This window comes from Haliotis asinina, chromosome 11 (genome assembly GCF_037392515.1).
Source record: "Haliotis asinina isolate JCU_RB_2024 chromosome 11, JCU_Hal_asi_v2, whole genome shotgun sequence".
Taxonomy (NCBI): Eukaryota; Metazoa; Mollusca; class Gastropoda; order Lepetellida; family Haliotidae; genus Haliotis; species Haliotis asinina.
The window spans coordinates 26,723,259-26,736,064 of record NC_090290.1 but is presented as its reverse complement, the minus strand read 5'-3'; the positions used below and the strand labels follow the sequence as shown (position 1 = coordinate 26,736,064).

The 12,806-nt window shown below is 40.0% G+C and overlaps 1 protein-coding gene across 1 annotated transcript in view; it reads right to left on the bottom strand.

The window, feature by feature from the left end:
- LOC137256153 (ubiquitin carboxyl-terminal hydrolase MINDY-3-like) overlaps positions 1–12,311 on the bottom strand; it is a 49,054-nt gene extending 36,743 nt beyond the window's left edge. Inside the window, exons 1-5 of the mRNA XM_067793858.1 lie at positions 12,099–12,311; positions 7,262–7,405; positions 5,916–6,111; positions 5,326–5,440; positions 2,618–2,691 (exon numbers count right to left, since the gene is read on the bottom strand). Of these exons, the coding sequence (XP_067649959.1) occupies positions 2,618–2,691; positions 5,326–5,440; positions 5,916–6,111; positions 7,262–7,405; positions 12,099–12,207 (638 nt within the window). The 5' untranslated portion in view covers positions 12,208–12,311. The remainder of the gene's footprint in view (positions 1–2,617; positions 2,692–5,325; positions 5,441–5,915; positions 6,112–7,261; positions 7,406–12,098) is intronic.
- Between the last annotated feature and the right edge of the window lie 495 nt (positions 12,312–12,806).

Sequence of the window (12,806 nt, the reverse complement as noted above, 5' to 3'; positions counted from 1 at the left end):
ACTGAGACCAAGTTTACTTGGACAGATTATCTCTGTTAAACTAGGCTGAGATCATGTCAAGACAAGACAATTTATCAATGAGAACTAGGATCCTAATTTTTTTACAACAAAATATATTCTGTGCCACAGTGTCATTTTTGTTGCAGACAATTTCCATTTTCTTTGATATTTTGATCTTTCCATTGATCTTGCAACCTAGCTGTATTACCCTGATATTGACCCCACTGCCCAAGCTGTATCAGCCTGATATTGACCCCTTACCGCCCTAGCTGTACCAGTCTGATCTTGGCCCCTACTACCCTAGATGTATCAGCCTGATATTGACCCCTTACCAACCTAGTTGTATTAGCCTGATCTTGCCTACCCTAGATGTATCAGCCTGATATTGACCCCTTACCGCCCTAGCTGTATCAGCCTGATCTTGAAAGCTACCGCTCTTGCTGTTTTAGCCTGACCTTGTCCCCTACCTCTCTAGTTGTATCAGCCTCATCTTGCCTCCCTACCACCCTAGCTGTATCAGCCTCATCTTGGCCCCTACTGCCCTAGCTGTATCAGCCTGATATTGACCCCTTACCGCCCTAGCTGTATCAGCCTGATCTTGCCTCCCTACAACCCTAGCTGTATCAGCATGATCTTGCCTTCCTACAACCCTAGCTGTATCAGCATGATCTTGCCTCCCTACAACCCTAGCTGTATCAGCATGATCTTGGCCCCTACTGCCCTAGCTGTATCAGCCTGATCTTGGCCCCTACTGCCCTAACTGTATTAGCCTGATCTTGGCCCCCACTACCCTAGCTGTATTAGCCTGATCCTGGCCCCTACTGCCCTAACTGTATTAGCCTGATCTTGGCCCCTACTGCCCTAACTGTATTAGTGTGATCCTGGCCCCCACTGCCCTAGCTGTATTAGCCTGATCTTGGCCCCTACTGCCCTAACTGTATTAGCCTGATCTTGGCCCCTACTGCCCTAGCTGTATTAGCCTGATCTTGGAGCCTACTGCCCTAGCTGAATCAGCATGATCTTGCCTCCGTACAACCCTAGCTGTATCAGCCTGATCTTGAAAGCTACCGCTCTAGCTGTTTTAGCCTGACCTTGTCCCCTACCTCTCTAGTTGTATCAGCCTCATCTTGCCTCCCTACCACCCTAGCTGTATCAGCCTCATCTTGGCCCCTACTGCCCTAGCTGTATCAGCCTGATCTTGCCTCCCTACAACCCTAGCTGTATCAGCCTGATCTTGCCTTCCTACAACCCTAGCTGTATCAGCATGATCTTGCCTCCCTACAACCCTAGCTGTATCAGCATGATCTTGGCCCCTACTGCCCTAGCTGTATCAGCATGATCTTGGCCCCTACTGCCCTAACTGTATTAGCCTGATCTTGGCCCCCACTACCCTAGCTGTATTAGCCTGATCCTGGCCCCTACTGCCCTAACTGTATTAGCCTGATCTTGGCCCCTACTGCCCTAACTGTATTAGCCTGATCCTGGCCCCCACTGCCCTAACTGTATTAGCCTGATCTTGGCCCCTACTGCCCTAACTGTATTAGCCTGATCCTGGCCCCTACTGCCCTAACTGTATTAGCCTGATCCTGGCCCCGACTGCCCTAGCTGTATTAGCCTGATCTTGGCCCCTACTGCCCTAACTGTATTAGCCTGATCTTGGCCCCTACTGCCCTAGCTGTATTAGCCTGATCTTGGCCCCTACTGCCCTAGCTGAATCAGCATGATCTTGCCTCCGTACAACCCTAGCTGTATCAGCATGATCTTGGCCCCTACTGCCCTAGCTGTATTAGCCTGATCTTGGCCCCCACTGCCCTAGCTGTATCAGCCTGATCTTGGCTTCTACTGCCCTAGCTGTATCAGCCTGATCTTGGCCCCTACTGCCCTAGCTGTATCAGCATGATCTTGTCCCTACTGCCCTAGCTGTATCAGCATGATCTTGCCTCCCTACAACCCTAGCTGTATCAGTCTGATCTTGGCCCCTACTGCCCTAGCTGTATCAGCATGATCTTGCCTCCCTACAACCCAGCTGTATCAGCATGATCTTGCCTTCCTACAACCCTAGCTGTATCAGCATGATCTTGGCCCCTGCTGCCCTAGATGTATCAGCCTGATCTTGGTCCCTACTGCCCTAGCTGTATCAGCCTGATCTTGGCCCCTACTGCCCTAGCTGTATCAGCATGATCTTGCCTCCGTACAACCCTAGCTGTATCAGCATGATCTTGCCTCCGTACAACCCTAGCTGTATCAGCCTGATCTTGGCCCCTAGTGCCCTAGCTGTATCAGCATGATCTTGGCCCCTACAACCCTAGCTGTATCAGCATGATCTTGAACCCTACTGCCCTAGCTGTATTAGCCTGATCTTGCCTCCCTACAACCCTAGCTGTATCAGCCTGATCTTGGCCCCTACCGCTCTGACTATATTAACCTAATCTGGCCTCTCTTCCGCCCCATCTGTATTAGTATGACCTTGTCCAGTACCACCCTAGCTGTATCAGCCTGATCTTGCTCCCTACTGCCCTAGCTGTATTACCCTGATCTTGGCCCTTACCACCCTAGCTGTATTAATTGATCTTGCCCTTCCAGCAACCTGTTTTATTCGTTGAATGACAGTACCTACCTTCCATGGCCGTATGTGCCATCTATGAGAGCTTCAGAGGGGTCCTCCACCTCATTCTTTACCTGTTGTATTCCCTACAAACATGACAAAAAACAAATGACGTTAAATAAGCTTCAATAAATTCTTCAAAGGCATTTAGAAGTTGGCGTAGTAAAACAGTACAAATTTTTATGGATAGCTATCCATAAAAATTTGTCCTGTGTTAAATAAGCTGTTTACAATGACAACAATAAATACAATGCTTGCATACATATTTACCTATTCAAGGATGGAAACAACTTTTCTATAGTTTTCAAAGTACAGCTATAATGTGAACTTGCATATCATGGCACACTTGCACAAATTGATCTTAGTGCTACAACTCCCAACCTTGTTTTCTTTGTTTATTACAAGAACAGCCTGACTTTGTACCAACGTAAGACAACTTAATGATTAAGACATGCTGATAATTTCCAATTTTTACATAATGCAGCCCATCTTGTTATACTATAGTACCATTAAACACTGTAATCCAAAAACATATAAACATATAGTTTTAGAAAACATATAATACAACAAACCTGGGTCTTATGTTTGTCATTCATTTCATGTTCGTTCAGTAATAACAGTTCAGTTTAACACTGTTGAAAATGCCATTGCTTATTTCCTCTCATTCTAGATTACCCTGGTAATGAAGGTTCACTTTTCACCAACACTGACAATGACACTAACATCACATTAATCAGCAATCTGATTACCGCTTTGTCATCCATGGACTTAAAGTCTAATATCAGACCATTTTCAGCTGTATCAATGCTATTGGTAGACTGGAGCAAAACGTGTGTACACAGCTGATTATTATTTCCGGCTTAGTTGAAAATACAAATGCACATGGTAACCTTTATCTCTACATGTCCCAGCATTACAGGAACTACAACTGAATATGTGAATTATCACGCTTTAGTAATACCAGAAATGCCTGGAAAATGCTTTTTCGCTTCAATATCAATGTGATGAATTTGACAGTAGTAATAATTAAAATAATTACGTAAAAACGTGTTAATTCAAATCTTGTTCACCCATAGATGCTTCACTTCATGTATGAGCATTGAACTGGCAACATGCAACTTGATATGTCTGCAAATTTATACCAGTATTTCATACTGGAGAAACAAACAGAGAAACCTCTCATCAGGGATGATAGCCATAAAATGTGTAAAGCCCCAAATCTGACATATAGTAAAGTCTAAAAAGTTGTAAACAAATCAGTTATCTCACACATCATGTCAAAATCAAAACCAAGTATGAAACACAAAAAGGATAGATTTGAGAAAGGTGTCATATGTGAAATCCCACCGACATGTGCTAAAATACAAGATGAGATCAATAATACAATAAATGTCCCAAAAGCAACACTTACTGTAGCTCTGGAAAAAATGGGGTTCAGGTACACTAAAAGGGGAAATGACAGAGCGGTCTTTAGATTAGCTTATCTCAGAACAGTTGAAAAATACCACAATTTGGGGTCTCAAATTATATACCTTGATGAAACCTAACATAATGAAAATCACTCCATAGATTGGATGTGGCTTCATTCAGATTGTTCTAGGGCATCAGTGTTATCATCAGGCAAAGCTAAACGCCTGATAACCTTGCATGCTGGTACCCGCAGCAAAGGAGGTGATTGGGGTTGTGACTGTTTTAAGGCCAAAACATCTGGTAGCAATTACCAAAGTGAAATGAATGGGCAGGTATTTTTGGACTGGTTTGAACATCAGCTTTTAGTGCACCTGGACGAATGAAGCGCTATCATTTTGGATAACGCCAATGTCCCTGGTACCATCACACCCACCATGAACAATCTCAAAGCTCAGTTGCAGGATTTTCTCACTTTCTGTCACATGCTTTACTTGGAATCAGAAAAAAAGCTCCAGCTCATGGAAAAAATCCAGCAGCACAAAAATCCAATCCAGTACATCACTAACAAACTAGCTGCAAACAAGGCTACACAGTTCTGCGTACACCAGTGCCGCACTGTGAGCTCAATCCCATCAGACTGTAAGAATTTTCTTACTCACAAAAAGACCCCATTTAAGCCTTCAGACATTAACGAACTTGTGTATGCTTCTTTTGCAAAAATTATCACAGAAGTGTGGCATGGAAATGATTGTGGACCTAGTCTTAATAAAAATCAAGCTGCACTATAAGTAACTGTTAAATTGTTTGTTCTTTCAAATATGTGGGGCATGGGGTAGATATGTCAACTTCTGGTGACACTTCTTTCTCTGAGCCCTGCACAGTGACTGATAGGACATGTTTTGTATGTTTATACAAGTATTTTATTGAATTGTTGGCAGGTGAGGAGGCTTCAGAGTTTCTTTTTGAGGCTTTGTTGGAGATGGTGTCTCAGGTGGCTCAACACAACTACACCCTGGTGTGTATGGATGACTGTGACTTGAGCGCTATGGTGAGGGATGTATCAACCATCAAATCATAAGCACTCTGTTTGAAAGAATGTAATTACTTACTTCCTCCAACAGCCTACAATGAACCTCAAACATTTTGTGATGGTAGTACTGTAGTAATAACTTCAAATAGTTTTCCCCAATCCAGATACCTATAACTGGGTCAGGCAGCCTAAAACACACATTTTGTATAACTGATCCTTGCGGAGGAGCAGGATTTACTAGTCTTCCTTTGGTGCAGGCTAGTGGTTGTGCCAGTCTTACCTTGGTTAATAGGATGGAATACAGATACAACAGTACACCGTAGTCTCCCTGGTACTGATGGAAGAGTTTCTTCATGGAGATCCTCAAATCATTTTCTTCAGTACATTTTATACATCTGCAAATGATATTGATTTCATAGTTAAAACAGCATTTGAAATACCTGCCTGCCCTACCACCTGTAATAGGTTATTTCCAGTGCTGACTACCAGACTACCTGGAGAGTAAGGTTACATTTTGACAAGTATATGAAGTTACTCATCAGTTTTCAATTAATTATACTAAGTAAATTAGTATTTTAAGAGGGCAGGTAAGTTATGGTCATGGCAAGTTTTACATGTAACCAGCTCTGGAGTCTTTTTGAGTTTCATACCCTGGTTAAATGCAATCATTTTCACAAGTTCAAAGCACCAAAATTGTGTACACCTCCTTATTCCAGTAACTTACCACTTCAAAGCTTGGAACAAATCTATTTATTCAGTTAATAATGGAACCAATAGTTTACAGCCTAAATTAAATTCACAATAAAAAACACTGGCAACATGTCCAGTCACTGAATGCCACAGAAATGTTCATGAAAGGAAACAACTCACTTGAGCTTAGCATGGAATGTCTCCTGGTCCAGCTTTCTTCTCTTGGGACTACGCTGGCCTGTTTCCTGGGAATCAGCTGTTGATGTGTGGGCCTCAAGGTCACAGTCATCCATACACACCAGGGTGTAGTTGTGTTGAGCCACCTGAGACACCATCTCCAACAAAGCCTCAAAAAGAAACTCTGAAGCCTCCTCACCTGCCAACAATTCAATAAAATACTTGTATAAACATACAAAACATGTCCTATCAGTCACTGTGCAGGGCTCAGAGAAAGAAGTGTCACCAGAAGTTGACATATCTACCCCATGCCCCACATATTTGAAAGAACAAACAATTTAACAGTTACTTATAGTGCAGCTTGATTTTTATTAAGACTAGGTCCACAATCATTTCTATGGAAACAGAAAAAATACAAAAATGTCCAAAAATCTGCAAATAGCAAAAGTCATCACTCTGGAGTCTGCATAACATATCTGCCAAGTTTTGCTAGAAGATATTAAGAAGCTGAACCATTCCTTTTGTGACTATGTCCTAATCGTTTCCACGGAAATGGAGAAAAATAAAAATGACAAAAATCTGTAAATAGCAAAAGGCACCACTTTAAGTTCTTGTTGATATATCTAACAAGTTTACAGAAAAATATTGAACATTTTCTGAGTTATGTTCCAGTAACAAAGCCCACTTCTTGCTTTAAGGCTAAGTTCAAAACGTTTTCATGGAATCTGGGAAAAAATAAAATGGACAAAAATCTGTAAATAGCAAAAGCCACCACTTAGGGTTCTGAATCACTTTGTGATTCTGCACAATTTGGTCCCTCGTTCTGCTGTTTTGTACACTCTGCGACCGTTTTCGGGCGCAGTTGTGGCTTATACCCAAGTTTTGTTGCCATTTCAAACGATAAGTTTTCCATTACAGAGTGTTTGTTTCAGTTTTAGAGGATATGGTTGCAGTTTGGGAAGTTTATTTTCAGATTTTGGAGATTTTTGTTCTGTTTTGTTGTATATGAGTTCAGTTTTGATGATTTGTTCACGATTTGTATTGTAGGCCTGAGTTTCTTCCCCTGATTCATACGGCAGACGTTCTCTCAACACCTCCAAAACGAAAACTTCAGGGTCTTATTTATTCTTTTCTGCAAGATTTTCAAGAGGGCAGAAACTGCTATCATTGGGCACATGTAATTTAGTTGAATGCATTAAGTCATTTTAAGAACTAGTGAGGAAAGTTTACTGATGCTGAAAGAAAAATTGTCACTGCATTCTCATGAAAACTACTGCAAACAATACTGTAGCACACAGAAGGTAAGAACATACTCAATAGTCTACATGAAACTTATGAAATCCTGTTACCTGTTACATCTGTGATGCTGGCCTTGGCATTGGGTGAAAATAGAATTCTCTTAAGCAGGTATGCTTGCACTGGTGCAATGACAGCACAGGGTCCTCCTTCATACTGTATCAGGGCTGTGGCTTCATCATCACTGAATACAAACCCTGCAACAGGAACACACATGTATCAACATACTGTATTGAAAAGTGCAAGTTTCGGTTTATGCACTCCAGCTTTGAGAGCAGTGTTCTCGAACTCAATACTTCAGTTTGCCAGTTGACCATCTGAGCCTGCTGCCACCTGCAGGTTTTATAATCTACAGGCCCAGAATGAAATCTGCTGGCCCATTTCGTTAAAGTCAAACCAATATGAACAAAATAGATTATATTGTACACAGTTTTACACTGTTTCTAGTTCTACAAAATCCGTTAGCGACGCCTATGATGCATACAGACAGTTTTATTAGTGAAAAGGCTAGTGTTGACATTCCTATGTGCAAAGCACTGAAATACTAGGCAGTGAAACTGTAAGCTATCGTAACAGGATGAATGATGGATCATTCCGGAACGTTAATACTGAAAAATGGGGAAAGATCCAGTTGATTCAAAAGACTGAAAATGAACTGAAGGCAACAAGGGCCTGCAGATATTTGAAACACTGCTGGCCTATTACAAAAACAACCGGCGATGGGCCAGAGTATGAGGCTGTGAGCAGTTGTCTCATCTTGGTTGAGTGCACAAACAAGTAAATAATCTACTCATTGAAAATAGAAGTTCTGTTATCGGTTTCACATCCATTACATGCATGGGTGCCGTCTGTACTGGAAATGAGATTCAACCTAATATTAATAATTTAAAGCGACTGCTAAAAATTGCTGTCTTTAACAGTTAAGCTCATGCAGATATCTAGCATCAAACACAAGACTCTTATTTAGCCACATTTTTATCCACAGATAACTGTCAAACACCAATAAGTAAACTATGATATGACATAGCAATTTTATCATGATTCATAAGATAATATCTAATATTGGATTCTATGATAATTCATGGGTTAGGATACATTATTATTACATAACATACAACTATCTACAGCATGTCCCTTTCATCTGTAATTTGTTTGGAAATATATTTTTTAAATGTTCAAGATGTTCCAACTTGCCCATCATTTGGAACTAGGATACTGTTACTATGATGGCTCAAAAAAGATGAGTTGTATCCTTTCTTTTCTTTTTCATTATTACCTACGTAAACCCACTGAAGTACAATTGCAGGGTAAGAATTCTATGCGAAAAGTTCTTCTTGAGGGGACCATGTGTTAACGCTGTGCATGCATGAGCCTAAACAGGACACAAGAAAAGATAACTCCAGTTGTCACTAGCACAATGGAACAGTAAAATAGAAACATTTATAAAATATCAATAACTGTAGCAGAGCTGGTATAATCGCTTGAGAAGCATGACATTTACAGTCAAAATGCATGAAATATCATGGTAACACACATGCTATGATTATTCATTGGAAACTGGTAAAACAGGTCTTACTCTATCGATTTGGTTTCATATTTGACCAGTCAATACAGTAAAATTCTAAAAAACATGACTATGAATGATTTTCAAAAAGGATATATATCACTATAATTTCACATAATTCAATGTTTGTTCCTTAGTTTGAACGGGGAGCCTATATAGAGAGGGGAGGGGAAACTCCTCAAAAAACCGCTGAACGTATGTCTCGCTTTGTCACGTGACCAGTGGAGACAATATGGCGGCAGCTTAGTATTTAAGATTGAGCTCGGTTCATTTTCAACAGCTGATTACATTTGCTGAGTGTTGTGACAACTCGGAACCTACACGTAGAACATAAGTCACCTGTTCTGTTACTTCAGTTCTAGTCACATATTTGTAATTAGTGTCAGTATAAGAAAATATGTTTGTAGTAAAGTTTCAAGTCGGCATCTTATAACTCTCTGGCTTCAATTATCGGTACACAGCGAAGATAGACTGAGTTTCGTCAATAGAAGCTTCTTTCACACATTCCTTTATGTTTTAGCAGGAAATTATACCTTTAGTTGAAAGGTATCTGCAAGCAATAGTGATAGTTTTGTGACTTAAAAACATGTTGGGGTTTAATTGGGGTGTGTGAAAAATGTGGCAGATCGCCGATCTGATCTGATGCGCCATTGAAATACTACACGCCGTTGTTTGAAGTGTGTCTAGATATTGCTCAACACCGTCTTTCACATACACCTTTAATTTTTATGAGGGAAATTTACCATCAGGCGAAAGGTGTTTGCAGGTAATAGTGATAGTTTCATAATCTAAAATAAATTGTTAGGACGTACTTGAGGTGTGTGAAATATGTGCCATCTCGCCGACCTGATCCGATCCGCCATTGAAATATTGCACGGCGTTGTTTGAGTGCTTTTGTTTCAGCTTCAAAAACTTCATTCACATACACCTTTAATTTCCATTAGGGGAACATACCACCTAGTGAAAGGTGTTTGGAAGTAATAGTGCTAATTCTATAATTTTAAAAAAATCGGTAGGGTGTTTTTGAGGTGTTGAAAAATGTGCCATCTCGCGGATCTGTTCTGATCCGCCATTGAAATAGTATAACTTTGAGTGTTTCTAGTTATTGCTCCAAAACCTCTTTCACATGCACCTTAAATATTTATGAGGGGAATATACTATGACCCGAAAGGTGTTTGCAGGTAATATTTATAATTTGATAATCTAAACATATTGTTAGGATGTATTTGAGGTGTGTGAAAAACGTGTCATCTCGCTGATCTGTTCTGATCCGCCATTGAAATACTACACAGCATTTTTTGAGTGTTTCTAGTTATTGCTCAAAAAACTTCTTTCACACACACCTTTAATTTCTGTTAGGGAAAAAAGTTCCATCTGGTGAGAGGTGTTTGGAAGTAATAGTGACGATTTTATGAATTAAAAAAATAATTGGTAGGGTGTATACATTCACAAGTATTTCATGTGTGTGAAAAATATGACATATCGTTGATCTGATCTGATCACTCATTACTACAAGCCAATGTTTGAATGTGTTTAGTCGTCCTAAAATTCATTTCTTTCAAATACACCTCTAAGTATTGAGGGGAATATTCTATCTGGTGAAAGTGTGAGGTATGACATATCTGATCTGTTCTAATCTGCCATGGATGCCTTTGATGCTTGAATGTTTCAGTTCTGAAACTATTGTTGATATTTGACAAAACTGCAAAGGACTTTTTAACGCTTTGTGATGGTTTTAAACTTTCTGTTTTTTAGGGGGGAGTGACTGTGTCAGTTGACATTCTGTCAGTATCCATGCAATTGCGCACATGCAGGAAGACATCTGGTCATCTTCATTAACTGCCCTCTTAAAAAAAATAATTTCGACTTTGCCACGACCGTCCATTTGTCCATTATAGACTGAGTGTCTGTAAGAATGAAAGTGACTGAATCTGCAACTCATTAACATTTGCTCAACTTCCCAAACTGTATTCCTGAAGGAAAAAGAAATAAAAATGTGTTCCTCCCTCGTCACATTTTTTCTATCAAAAATTAAAAATCAAAGTCTTACTCGTCACTTTTGAAAAGAATGTGCCTGAGAAACATATTTTTATGCAGCCTAAGCATTCCACACAAACAGAAAACCACTGAAACATAATGAGACATTTTAATTGTGTAACAGATCATTTCAAATACGTATAATAACATAATAACCTTTAGTTTGCCATTTGGCCATCAGGGCTTGCTGCCACTTGCAGTCTTTAAAGTCTGCATACCCATTTTGTTGAAATCAAACCAATAAAAACAAAATAGTCTTCATTGTAGAGAGTTTCACAGTCCCTACAAAATCCATTAGTGAAGTGTATGGAGCACAGAGAAGTTTACATTAGTTATAGACTGCTGACATTCCTATGCGGCACTGAATATATAATACTATGAAGTGAAACTGGAAGTTATCCTAACATGAAGGATCAGGGATGATTCCTGAACATTAATACAAATTATGGGCAAGATGCTAGTTGAAAAGAAATGAGATCTAATTGACAGAAGACCACAAGGGCCTGCAGATAACTGAAACTGTTGGCCTGATACATTAACAACCGACGCTGGGCCTCTGGGCTGGCGGTCGTTTCGAACGCTGTATCAAAATTGTCACAGAGTCTTTGAACAAGGCAATGTGTAAACACATTCTCAAGTCCTCTCATTAATCCACACATGCATCATTCGGCGACAGGAAGTGTAACCAGCTTGTTGTGACAACATTCAGGGGAGCCTACTCCAATTTACCGAGTATTACTCCGGGAGATGCCGATAGTTTCCGACAGTAAACTGGTTGAAATACTGTTAAGCGCAGCCGATTTGCGCTGAGAACAAACCAAGTCGATGTGTGCAGTGGAGCATGACGAGGCACACGTTAATTAGTACAAATGGTAAGGAAAGCAAGCGAGTGACCAATCCCTGTTATAGAGTATCCCTGGTTTGAAGCTGAAACCAGTGATATAAATCAAACTGGTGAAAATAATCAATACAAATTGATTAATTGAGAAATGCCATATTAGCAATAACAAAGTACACTGACTAACTGTTTAGGTCCAATTCAATGTTGGTTTAGCAAGAACCTTTACACTCAACATCACCTATCTGAAAAGGTGAGCGTGATATTGCTAATTGCTATGGGTACGAGATAGTTTTCGTCTACAATAAAAAAAACTCATCTTTTCGACAGTAAAGAGAAATGCCTTTATACCCCTCAATCTGATTGTTAGTACGAATGCAATTATATACATTTTCATCATCATAAATGAAGATGAAAGTTAATGGTCAGCGAAATATTATGCATTGTTTACCCTGTGTCCACCTGGAGAAAACCTCGTCCTTTAGTCCAACTCCCCATAACAAGACTTGCAAATCGCTAACTGACTGGCAGTCGACATTTATATACTCTTTCGAAGCCATATCTGTCCAGCCGTGGCGACAATTATGTCAACATGTGCATAAAACACAAATGACAACCTCAACAACTCTTACACATTGGCGCCATGTTGTTTAAAGACGACAGTGTCTCGGACACATGAGATCGATCTTGAAACATTCGCATATACCTATTAAGGCATAAATCTGTGTAACATGAGACAGTTAAATGTGTATCATATACCTCAGATATTTATTTATTCGTGTACGAAAATAATTTTAAAATATTAACGCGGAAACACGTGAACAATTTCCGTGAACTTCCGTAATGAGTTATTTCCCTTCCTCTGTCCTACTGGGCCATAGAAAACAGAGAGAAGGGTTAAGTAGATCTACAACGTGTTCCTTGATGTTTCTGTTGTACTGTATGGGATGTTCTCTTCCATGCCAAAAATAAAGTTCGGAATGACTTCCGCCTCTATTTCCCCTTAAATTTCCTTCTCGTCAAATCATTTCACCTAAATATATTCCCCATATAAGAGATGAGATCTATTATATGGTCTCAGGTGTAACCTGACTCACTGCAAAGACTTCTAAAAATGCCATTCGAAGAAATATTTCCTCATTGTTAAAATCTGGGAGGG